Source organism: Cricetulus griseus, unplaced genomic scaffold (genome assembly GCF_003668045.3).
Source record: "Cricetulus griseus strain 17A/GY unplaced genomic scaffold, alternate assembly CriGri-PICRH-1.0 unplaced_scaffold_211, whole genome shotgun sequence".
Lineage (NCBI taxonomy): Eukaryota > Metazoa > Chordata > Mammalia > Rodentia > Cricetidae > Cricetulus > Cricetulus griseus.
The window spans coordinates 22,266-35,340 of NW_023276933.1; the positions used below are offsets into that span (position 1 = coordinate 22,266).

General features: G+C 46.2%; 1 protein-coding gene across 1 annotated transcript; it reads right to left on the minus strand.

The window, feature by feature from the left end:
* Positions 1-9,785: 9,785 nt before the first annotated feature.
* LOC118239799 (ly6/PLAUR domain-containing protein 1-like) lies at positions 9,786-11,525 on the minus strand (the record flags this gene model as incomplete). Its single annotated transcript, XM_035453766.1, has 3 exons — positions 11,456-11,525; positions 11,287-11,316; positions 9,786-9,923 (listed from the first exon to the last, which is right to left on the minus strand). Coding segments are annotated over exons 1-3 (238 nt in total), but the record flags the coding sequence as incomplete, so codon positions are not given.
* Positions 11,526-13,075: the final 1,550 nt, after the last annotated feature.

A 13,075-nucleotide genomic window follows, 5' to 3' on the forward strand; every position in this document is an offset into this window, starting at 1 on the left:
TCACAAGTTGTCCTCTAGCTAACACATGGTTAGAGAACAGAATTTTTTTAAAAATTGTTCTTAAAATTATAAAAGGAGAGCTGTCGAGATGGCTCAGTATATCAGGTGCTTGCCATAGAAACACGAGGATTTGACTTCTGATCCCCAGACCCTATATAAAAAGAGAAGCAGAGCATTGGGTACCTATAATTCTAGTACTGGGGATGTGACTGACATAGGAAGATCCCTAGGGCTCACTGGCCAGCCATTTTAGATGAATCTGTGAGCTCCATGTTCAATGAGAAATCCTGTCTCAAATAGAGAGCAGGAGAGGAAGTCACACCCAGTGACACACCTCTGTCCTACACATTGACACACACACACACACACACACACACACACACACAAATGCATGCATACATGAACATAATCAATCAATCAATCAAACAAACAAACAAAAGCAATGGGGGAAAAGAAAGGAAAAGGCAACACAGAGAAAGTTACCATAGTGATTGGGAAGCCCTGGGCGAAGGAAGAGGATTCTGCTCTCCACTCCAATATAGTCTAGATCAAGTTACCTACCTAACTTCCTTGGGTGTAAGATTCCCCAAAATCATGTTAATACAAAGTCACTATGAGCCTTGTAGACTAATTGCTGGGACACCATTGTCAAGAATTAAATAATTCAATTCAATTCAAGTACTTTCAGCAGGAAAAGTAAGTTGAAATAAGACCCCTGGGCCATTCTTCTCATGGGGGCATGGATAGTGCCTACAGCAACGCCAGGGAGCCTCAGACATGGCCTCTTTTTAGATTTTACTTAATTCATCCATTTTTGAGACAGAATTTCATGTAGCTGAGGATGCTCTTGACCTCCCTACCTCCACCTCCTGGGAGCTGGAATTACAGACATGCCCCTTCACACTGATTTTATGTGGTACTGGGGATGGAAACCAGAGCCCTGTGTATACTACATAAATACTATGCCAACTGAACTACCCCTAGCCCATTTTTAAAGAATTATTCAGTTATGGCTTTTCTGCTAGCACAAGTTTCATTCTCCTACTGTCTGTCAGAAGTACGCAGGCAGCCTGTCCTTACCTTTTTCAGGGGAGGAAGCTCTGCTCCTTGCACACACTTCTCAAGCATAAAAAGTCTGGGGTGTGACACTCTCTCAATTAATGGAACCAAGCCCCGTTTCATTAGGCGAGTACTGTGCTGGTCACTTTTAAATGTCAACATACCACAATCTAAAGTTACCCGGTAAGAGTGTCAGCCAGTTTGTCTGTGGGTGTCTGTTTGGACAGAAGTAGGAAAAACCACCCTGGATTGTGGGAAGCACCATAATCTGGGGTGAGTAGGAGCAGTGAGCCAATAGGCAGCATTGTTCTGTCCGAGGATGTGGGTGTAACCAGCTGAGCTGAGTCTCTGCCTCGATGTACCCTCAGTGTTGGACCGGGATCTGGAACTATAAACCCTTCCTCTCCAAAACTGTACTTGGCTAGGGCCTTTTATCACAGCAACAAACCAGGACAAGCACAAAGAAGGAGTTAGGAATGTTCCCTGCTGCATACCTGGCCAAGAAAACTTTACCTGGCTTGGAAACTATCAGGTTTTTGTTGTTGTTTGTTTTTGTTTTGGGTTCTTTTTTGGAAGGCAGAATGGATCCCAGAAAGGAAGGAGGAAAGGAAGGAGGAAAAGAAGGAGGAAAGGAAGGAGGAAAGGAAGGAGGAAAGAAAGGAGGTATATACAACCCAAGAGGATGCAGATTTGTTCTTTGGGGGGCAATACATAAGGGAAGCTGATATCCCTTTCACACTTCAAAGGCAGCGGTGTGTTTTGTTTTCATACTTCATCTCCTTCCCACTTGGGAAAGGGGGCCTAGCTTTGAAGCCTCTCTGTTTAAACTCATTAGGAAAACCATCAATGACGAAAGCTTTCATGCAACTGTGGTGGGAAGAATTAGCGTGATGGGGAGAGCGGGATCAATCTTCACGCCTTTCATCTGCTAAGATGGGAGGTCAGCCCTGGCTGCCTGTTCAGCTGGAAACTTAACATAAACAAATGCTCCACTTACTGGAGAGTCCAAGGGACCAAAGGCCTGTGATAAGTCTCCCGCCAATCCTCCCCAGAAGCCAGCTCTGTCTATTGCATTATTAAGATGGATAGATCTGGAGAGCACAGTGGGCAAGTTGATTGGCAAAACGTCTTGCCCCAAAGAGATAGGTGTTGTATTTAGCGTCCCAGGAGGAAAAGGGGTAGAATATCAATGTTCCTAGCACACTCCCTTCCTTTGTAGTTCATAACTTTATTCAGGTCGACATGGAAGCCTTCTTAGTAAGCCAGGTATTAGTATATGTAAACATTTATGTGTAAATATCTGTTTTGATGTTGGAAACAGTCTCCTCCTCCCCAGTGTGTGTGTAAGGATCATATAACAGCCAGACTGTCATTCTTCAGGCATTTTCTACTTTGTTTATTGAAAGAGGGTCTCTCACTGGCCTGGGACTTGCTTTGCACATAAGTGAGGCTGGCCAGCAAGCCCCAGAGTGTCCACCTCTATCCCCCACACACATCAAAATTAGAAGAGCTTGACACCAAGCTTATCAGGAATATTTCCGTTTTTGTTTTTTGCTTTTTTAAATCATGGGATCTGGGAATTGAACTCAGGTCCTTGTGTTCAAGCTTATGTGGCAGGGACATTATCAATTGAGCTGTCATCAGAGCCTGGGAGTCATTTTTATTTTAACATTTTTTTCTTTCAATTAATTGTTTCCTTGGTCAACATTAAACTGTGGTGATTAAAAGTATTTTATTGTATTTCCTTATCTTGGATGTTTGTGTGAGGAGGAACTTGCAGTTTGTTCCTTGCACCACACGGGCTCCAGGGATCAAATCCAGATAGCCAGACTTGGGAGCAAGTGTCTTTACACATGGAGCTGTCTCCTGGGTCCTAGGGTAAATTTTAAATGTTTTGTCCTCCAGTTAATTTGTATTCTTTATGATCCATCTGACTGATTCAAACTGAGGTTACAGGTAAGAGAATAGAACTGCCAGTAGTTGTCTAAAAAGAGACCATAGGAACCCTTGAGGAAGAGAAAGGACTACATGGGATGGGTGAGGGATGGCTCAGCATCAGGAGGGGCTTACTTTCAAACCTTACTGCCTGAATTGGATTACTCCAGAATGCACATGGTTGAAGGATTGAACTGAAGTCTGTGAGCTAACTCTGATCTCCACAGGAACACTGTGGCACATTCACATGACGCGTGCGCGTGCGTGCATACACACACAGACACACACAGACACACACAGACACACACAGACACACACAGACACACAGACACACAGACACACAGACACACACACACACACACACACACACACACACACACACACACACACACACACAAGTGATGACAAGATGGTAGGTAGAAACAGGCTGACTGATCCCTGGAAGCTTGAATGCCAGCCTGGATATCGAATTTATCGAAGTACCTGGCCACCAAGAGACTCCATTTCAAACAAAAAAATAGAAAGTGCCTGAGGAACTATACCCAAGGTGTTTTCTAGCCTTCATGCAAGATCTGCTCATACATGTAGCTACAGAAACATGTGAGCACGGGAACATGCATTCACATGAACCCAAACAAGAATTATAGCTATGTAGTATCCTAAGAAACACAGGGAATGATGTAAAACATGTAAGTACACATACATATGCCATTCTGTGTGTGTTTGGGTGCATATATATCATTTTATATGTATAAATATTAGTGTATGTGGCACATATGTATATGCATGCACGTATGAATGCATGTGTCTGTATGCATATGAATGGGAATCAGAAGAGGCTCTTGGGTGTCCTCTATTTAATTCTGCCTTAATTTCTAGCAACAGTGTCTCTTACTGAATCTGGATGTCATATTTCAGGTAAGCTGGTTTGTGATTGAGCTCTTAGATCTGTCTCTACTCCTTAGTGCTCGAGTTACAGGCAGTGTGACCACATCAGGCTTTTGTTTCTCTGCTTTGACACCGGGACTCACTATGCAGTCCTGGCTGTCCTGGAACTCACTGTACAGACCATGCTGGCACACAACTCAGAGATCACTTGCCTCGGCCTCCCGAATGCTGGGATTTAAGTCATGCACCACAATGCCCTGCTTTTTACTTGGCTGTTGGGATCTGAACTCAGGTTCTCATGCTGAGGTGACCAGTGTTCTTACCCACTGAGATGTCTCCCCAGTTCCCTCCTGTGTATAGGTTAAAAAAAAGAACCCATGAACAACTGTACTGTGACATAAAATTGATAATCAGAGTAGGCTTCCTTTCTGACAAGCCCACACGGACAAACGAGGTAAAACACTGGTTTTCTCAAGCAGTTACCTTTGTCTTTACCAGGAGTAGATGTCCATCCATCCCTCTTTTGCTATCCCCTCATTTAGCTCATGAGAAAATAAGACATGAAATGAACCTAGCCAAAGCCTGGAGCCATCCTTGTCTAACTTAATGAGCAACTAACTAATCCAAAAGGAAAACAGCCATTCTTTATCCAGCCATAATGGAGATGCAAGATGGCATGTAAATCAGTAACTCTTGTATTGCAAAACAGACAAATAGATTAATGCATATTGCAAGGATGGGTGAGGCGATCGATCAGGTAACCGATTCAGACCATGAACTTTCCCTCAATATACTGCATTTAACTTTTAAATAAGGTTTAGGAGAACCTGTAACACTTTGCTCACTGACAGAGCTATATTTTAGGAAGGGCAGAAATTGGCTAGTCTATAAAAATTAAATTATGCCCCTTTCACTGTATCTAGTCAAGAGGAAAAACTCTAATTACAAGATTGCACTGTCAAACAAATGCAAATTCGTATTCTTTATATCCTGGTTTAAAAATTCATACTGGAAGGTTGGGGGTAGGCTCTTCTTCTGAAATGAAAATCAATATTTGAAATATTTTTATGGAATGCAATGATAAATAAGCAAAATAAATGTGATTCTCAAGGACGCTGCTTAGAAACACCAGCCCATGAAGAGCAGAGCTGGTAGGGGAGTCATTAGTCATGCAAACATTTAACCATCAATTAGGAAGGACAAGGAAACTTCTCTTCCCCACAGCCCACACTTTATTATTCCAGAAATGACCAAGGGAAAAAGAGCATCCAGAGATAACCTCAGATCCTAATAGAAGCACCTCTCTAGAGGACAGTAAAGGTTAATTTTAAGTATACTTCCATGGAAATTAAATTTACCTTCCTCAAAATTCCAAAGAGCTGCGTTTGCAGACCTAAGGTAGAAAAGACCAACTGAAGGCCCTGGCATAATATATTGCTCGTATTGGGGGATGGAGCAAGCAAGGAGACTGTCTTCCATTACTGTTTAATGTCAGGTTAGGTAGTTCATTAGTCTGTTTAAAACCTTGGTATTTCTATAGTTGTTGAAAAATGTCAGTCCACTCGACATTCAAAACTTTCTGATTCTTTCAATATCCACTTTGTGGTCTCTCCACTTGGTCTGCCAGATGAACTTGACAGACATAAATAATAACAACAACAACAATAATAATAATAATAATAACAACAACAACAACCTCAGTCCTTAGATTTTGCCTGTGAGTGTATGTGGTGGCACATTTCCTTCTGTCAGAGGCTGGCAGGTAGCATTGCAGCAAATGCCGTTGGCCAGAAAGGAAGCACCTGTCAAGGGTCACACAGTGACAACGGGCTGGTGGACTAGGACTGGGCATATAACTTTGTAAAAATCTTCGTTTGTTTCTTTATAACATAGAAAGGGTAGTTCAAATCAGTAGCTCGATGTGGATCATGCCAGAGTCTCCCCAAGAGCTTAGAAATGACCCATGGCCACACAGACCATAGACACACAGAATGAGTGTCTTCAAGGGGAAGGAGCAGTCCGGTAAAGTTCAATGGAACTCCAGGAAGACACCCATGTTACATGCTCTTTGGTTAGAATCCCTGGGCCTTTTCAGCTCTGCTGCACTAAGAGTCTCATCTCAGTCTATGTCCTGAACCAATTCAGTCTTTGATTCCTAATGGGACCACTTACCAGGCACTGCTTGCTTTCTGAAGGTTGAAGATGACAAAGCAATAGAATCACAGGCCAGCTGGTTCAAGTATAGGAAATCAGTCATTACAAAGAGATCTCACATAATGAAGAATCTCACATTTCAGGAGACACCACAGGCTAGTGCCAAGGGATGAGCCAGATACACAGTACATACAATGAAAGTTAGCTCATGCTGCCACGGTTTTATTATATTGTGGTCACTTAGCAACCAAAGTTGATCTCGATCCTTGTTGGCAAAGGAATAAAGAAAAAAATTGAACTGACTGGTCTATAACAATTACATGAAATTTAATATGGAATGCCTTCAAGATATCAGTCCCAAAACATTGCTTTCTATTGTGGAAAAAAAAATAAGTAAATAAAAAGTAAACAAGCACCATCAACAGAAACAGTAACCACATTTGCTAGGCTTCCACAGCAGAATTCCTTCTCAGAATGCCTTGCATTTATTTATACCTAGTATGCATCCCTGTGACAGTTAGTGTCAACTTGACAGAATTTAGAATCATCCAGCAGACAAGGCCTCTGGGCACGGCTGTCGGGGAGTTACCTTTGTGTTACTTTACATGGGAAGACTCACTATAGTCATAAGATCCCCGACTGTGTGCCCTGCCTGTTCCTGGACTGTCATAATGGAGGACAGTGAACACTAGAGCATACATTACTCTGTTCCTGAGTGTGTGTGTGTGTGTGTGTGTGTGTGTGTGTGTGTGTGTGTAATATGTCCAGTTCCCTCAAGCTCCTGCTGCTGTGACTATGACAGACTAAGGGTGCCTTGAATTGTGAGCTAAATACAAACTCCACCTTAAGTTACTTTTGTTAGTCTACTCTGTTACACCAACAGCAAACAAATGAGCAAAAGCTAAGATTTCCCCATAGATGGTTTTCCCGTTGGACTCATTAACTGCTTCTGGTCTTTACTGAAGCTGGGAACACTGGGAATGCTGGAGATTAGTGAGCAATAGTGCTTGCTGTACAAGCATGAAGACCTGAGTTCAGATCCCACCACCCATGTGAAAAAAATAAATAAAAAAAGCTAGGTGTGGCTATGTATGCCAACCCCAAGGTTATGGGGGAACGAGACAAGAGGATTGTTGAAGCTTGCTGGTTGCCAGACTAGCTCCACAATCAGTGAGAAACCTTGTCTTAAGGGGAAAAGTAGAGGGTGATAGAGCTGGATGTCTTCCTGGCTTCCACCTGCTCCTGCATGGGTATGTGTATATCCACAGGAAACACATGCCTATAGAGCACACACACACACACACACACACACACACACACACACACACACACACACACACACACACTGCTTTGAGCTTCATTTATCTTCACATTTAGACCTGTGTCCTATGTTCTGTACCCTGTGGCCATTGACACCTTGTTTGGAGACAAGAAGCAACTTGACTGTGTCACTAGAAAACAAGCAGCCTAAACCAGGGATTTCCTTCAGGACAGACTGAAAGCTTTCTCTGGGTAATACAGAAGTTATAGGGTGCATTCTGCTTTTCTGTAGTATGGTTTGCAGAAGAGGATGAAGCAAGATGAACACTAGCACTTAGAGGGGAGTGTGTGACTGTCATCTCAGAGGTGTACAGGGACAAGGGGTGTTTCTCAGAAGTACCCTTCTGAAAACACTTCTGAGTGACAACTCCTTTTCTCTATCTCATCCCAGTTTGTAAATCACAAGCCCCGGTAAGCAGCGGCCTTGAGGACACTGAGGAAGTTCTTAATGCATGCTAACACCTCCCATCATGTCTGCCTCAAACCTATTTCATGGAAGAGGGCTTCAGATACATGAAGAGCAAAAAACGTTTGGCTCAGGTAAAACACGGTGCAAAGAAAATCACCCATAAAAATAATTCACATCTATCTTAGCTGCAGAATCATTAATTTTTGTGTTGTCCTACTGTTTTTAATAGCAGGAATACCAGATACTAAAATAACACTTGTTTTTTGGGGAGTAGGGAGTACATTATTCTTGAAAGTGGTTGTATCTTAGACTTCCCACAAGAGCAATTTTAGTACAAAGGACCCACACTCAAGCCAATAATTCATTACAAAGAACAGCCTATGCAGCCATACACAAAGGGACATGGCTCAGCAGAGACTAGAGTACAGATCCCAAGCACATATGTAAATGTCAGCAGGGCAACTGAGATGCCTGCTTGTAACCCCAGCTCTTGGAGACAGAGATTGGGACCTTTGGAACAAGTAGTTTTGCTAGAATTGGTGAACTCTGCGTTCAAGTAAAAGACTCTTGCCTCAATATATAAGATGGAGCATGAGGAAGACGAGGATATCAAGCTCTTGCACCCACACAGGTGAATATGTATCTATACAGGTGTGAATACCACATACACATGACATGCCAAAAAAGTGTATGTAACTACATATTCTCATGTGCCAACAACTGTGAATGTGTATGCACACATACATGATTACCACACACACATACACAAGCAAAAACATCAAACACACACACACACACACACACACACACACACACACACACACACCCTCACATCATAGCCCAGTGTGATGGAGAGCTGGCAGATATGCTCCCTAAGCAACCAACAAGATACCTTCAAACCCTACCCCTGAGGAAACTGCTTTGCCAAGGTGCAGTCTTCAATGCTAGCTTCCCTGCATTGTTTTGCCAGAGAGTTAGGTGAATCAATTGTTCTAATCACCCCAGGAGCTCTGTGCGCATCTTGTTGGACTAAAAAGGAACAAGGCTCACTCAATGCCAATCATCCCAACATGGCACTTCCCTTCCTTTCAGCAGCCTTTCAACAGTGAAGTTTCAACTTGACCTTGGAATCAAAGTGGTAGCTTCATTTATTTTCTACAAGCTCTGGTTCCATTTTAAGGTGAGTTTTTAATTCTAACTCTAGGGTGGGTGGGATTCTACCTCTCAAAAGACTTATTAGCTAGAGTGAAGTCTGTTCCAACTAATTCCCTTCTTCAACTGCATAACGCATAACATCCAGGCCTTTTTGCTCAGATAGCCAATAGCTAGCTAGGCTGCTGGGGGCATTGGCAGTGGGGGGCGGGGTTGTAATCCTTCCTGTGAAAGATCTTGGCAATTTGTGCCTGGAATTTGATGCATTAGTTCTAAAATTAAATAAAGATCCTATAGTGTTCTTCAAAGAAATATGGTGTGGCGCTATGACAAAACACATTTTTCAAGTTCTGACCTCTGGGAACTTCAAGTAGCTTCATATTTCAGGCTGACATCGCTCACAGGCTACTGTCTAGCTGCTCGAGCTGGGACCAGTTATCCATATATATTTTTTTTTCACCACCCTGATCAGTTTTTTAGTCCAGGAAGGTGAAAGGAGTAAAGGGGGGTTAAAAGAAGAATGAAAGCATGCTGATTTACAATGACTGTCCCTCCCCCCTCCAGAATCCCTTGGGGAGAAGAAGCCCTGGTAATTAACTCTAATGAGGTTAAAGTAACTTCCAACTCTTCGTTTTCCTGGAACTGTAAAAAAGTCTCTCTCTCTCTCTCTCTCTCTCTCTCTCTCTCTCTCTCTCTCTCTCTCTCTCTCTCTCTCTCTCTGTGTGTGTGTGTGTGTGTGTGTAAGCACGAGTATGCATGATTCATGCAAGCATGTATGTTAAATCAGTCAGTGTCTTTTGCTGTAATTTAACACCCTGCATCTCCAGCCCTAGACCGCGGTTGGAAGGGGAACAGTGGCCCAGCTTACCCGCACTTTGCTCCATCACTTCTTTCTGACACATGTCTTGAACATTCACGGTACAATTTACGATGAACTCAGGGGACGAGCAGTCGTTGTTCAGCTGGAATTCTTCACACTGGTAGCACTGAATTTGCAGCGCTAGCCCTGCGGGACAGATGAAGTGGGGTTCAGAAGCTCTAGTTAAGATCTGGCTTGCATAGAGCACACCCTGGCTGGAGAGTATCACCGTGGACAGCCCCACACAAGAGCTTTTGGCCTCTGCATCGGGATCTTCAGTAGGGCTGGCAGTGCCTGAAGCCGGCAGGGGGCAGCGGCACCAATTCCCAGGATCTAAAAGGATAAAGCCCTGTCAGAGACCCTAAATTCCTCCTATACACACAAACGGCTCCGGTAACACCCCCTCAGGCCTTTCTGCAAGTCGTTGCAAAGGCAAGGGTGAGAGTTTGAACCCTAGATCAAAGTAGCTGGGTACAAGCTTCATCTCTTGTCTGAGTCTAATTGCTAATTGGTTACAAATTGGTTAATTACTATTTTGGCACCATTCATAATTACATTCAATGGCGCCTTTTCAGTTTTATTTATTTAATCTTGGAAGTCAGCATTCATACTCTGGGGCTCTGAGGCTTCCTAGCGACCACCCTGCAACCTGGGAGGAGGCGATAGATGCCAAGTGTCTGAGAGCCTCAAGTCCTCCAGCTGGTTCAGCGTCCCTTCTTGTGATCAGTGAGGGAGGCAGCTGCTGATGGTGGAAGAGTACGTGGTGTGTTGTATGTTTGTGTGCGCCCTCCCCGGGACCGCTTCACTACAGCACCTTTAGACCGGGCCTCTCCCACACCCTCCTCGCTAAAAAAAAAAACAAAAAAAAAAAAAAAAAAAAAAAAAAAAACAAAACAAAAACATGGCTGTTGGGGGATAGGGGCCCCCAAACAAACTCTGATAGCTTAGACTCCATGATCAGGGACTATGTCCAGCCTTTCCAGATCTTCCCGGTTGCTCTCCTCGGATCTGGGAGCTTCTCTTTGGACTCCATGCCCAGCGCTCACAGTGTGTCCCCTTCCTAGCACCTCACGGATCATACGCAAAGCACAGATAACTCAGTCGTCCCCCGCCCCCAGCCGCAGGTTGTCCGGTGTGTTGCTCACCTGTCCGCTTCGCTGTTCCCTTGGGTGGCCATAAGCACTTGTAACTTGAGTAGGCTGGAGGTTTGTCGCCCCTTTCCCCCTTTCCCGGCCCAAAGACCCTCCCCACTCCCAGTTTTGCATCCCCGACTGTGTACCCCAAGCAGCTGCAGCCTAGACTCGCGCCAATCTGCCGCTCTCCTGCAGCGCGGGACTTGGAGAGCGTCCCAGTCTGGCGCCTCTGGGTCTCAGTTTCCAGCACCAAACTCCCGCTGGGTAGCCTCAGCGCAGCGCGGACCCCAGCTGGGCGCACTGAGGGTAGAGCAGGAACGCGCGGCCAGATGGCATGAGAGTGTTTGGCCAGGCTGTTGGCCTCTTCATCTTCTTACCTGGAAGCCAGAACAATCCGCAAAAAGTTGCTGCGATGCCGAGAACCCACATCCTCCCGGATCGGCAGGGCCGGGAGCGGGCAGGAGCATCAGAGACCACGACCGCAGCGGAGGCGACAGCAGCGGATGCTGTCCGGGCCGCAGCGACTGTAGCTGCCGAGGCTTGTGCTGCTGCTGCTGCCGCCCAGGCGACGGCTGCCACCGAGAGGAGCCGCAGGTGTCGCCCGCGGCGCCCGCATCGCCCGCGCCCGGGACTCTCAGAGGCTGGTCCCAGGCTCCTCGGGTTCGCGCTCCCTGGGGCGGAGCGCAGCGCCTCCGGAGGAGTTGGCTGCTGAGGCTTGAAGAACTACTGGCGATCCGGAGCACCCAAAAAAGTCTCGCCTCTTCTGCCCCCACCCCTCCCACTCCGGGTACCACGTGATGGCTGCTGAGTTGTGGTGGGGGTGGAGGGCGGGGAAGGCTGGGACTGTCTCTCTACTGTCCCCACCCCCTTCTGCTACCCTTTTAGCCTACCTTCTCTAGTTCCTGAGAAAGGAGCGCCTGCAGGACTTGGGGATAGTCGTTTATAGAGGTTAGGAATACAGAGGCGACTAGGGCGCAGCAGGTGCCGCCGGGACCGGCCCTGTCCTGTGAGAACTCGGAGATCAGAGTGCTGGGCTGGGCCTTGGCACACTGGGCTACCCTTCCTTTCCAGGTGTTCTGTTCCCTCCCAGTGCTAACTAGTACCCCTGCAACTGGGTCTCGCCCAACTCTCCCGGGGTCTTCTATCACCCTCCACCCTCTGGGTGACTGTCTGGGATAGGGCGAAGGGGTATTTCCATGCACCTGGAAAAGTTGCACGGTCGCGAGTTCCCTGGGGTGTCCGGTGCAGCCGCGCATCTTTCTGGGAGAAACCCACAACATAGGTCACCCTCGTCTTCTGGCAGAATGCCTGCGATGGTGACCCTACCGCAGGTGGCTCGCTTGCCTAGACAATCCTCTCACCGTTGGAGGATGCATTGACACAGCCCAGGTCGCCTAGCACAGAAAAAAAAGCTACCCTGGTGAGTGGAGACCGGGATCTGTGCTGCCTTTCACTGAAAAGCAAATGGGGCTGCCAGCTCCCCCAAGCCACCAGCTGAGTATACACTCCTTACAGCGCTGTGCACGCCAAAGACTTGGTCATCTGCTGTCTCCCTCCTCTGCCACCCTCCTTTCTGACAATTCCAAGCGACCCACCTTGCATATTCCCGGGACACCACGGTGCTATTTTTCCTTCTGGCGGAGCTTTGCAGAAGGCTGTGCTGTGCAAAGAGCTGACAACCGAAGCTCTTAGTGCCCCCGCCCCCAACCCTGCGCGTTTCCACCCCCACCCCCCGATTTGGGAGCCTCAGTGGAAACCAGTGGCTAAGCGTCACCTCTCTCCTGCGGTGCCTCCGAGGGGAAGTGCTCTCGGGCTAGGCTATGATCATTTATTTCCCCACCCTGCCAGCAGAGCAGGTCTGGAAGAAGGGGCATAAACGACTTTCTTGTAATTCCTCTGCAGAGATCGGTCCATAGCTGCCTCGGGCTCATTCTTCCCCACCCCCTTCCTTTCATTTCTAGCTGGTTAACTCCTTGGGGAGAAAGGGGAGGAAGGGATGCTTTGACCGTCACTTGCTTGTCTGCAATGTGGATCTTAACAATTGTTCCAATTACTATTACAGGAGCAAAGGGGCCAGCTTATTTATTCCTTCAGGGAAACCTATTCACAGAGCAAGCTCGGGACGCGATTAAAATTATCACGGGACCAATCACTTCTTGAATAAAA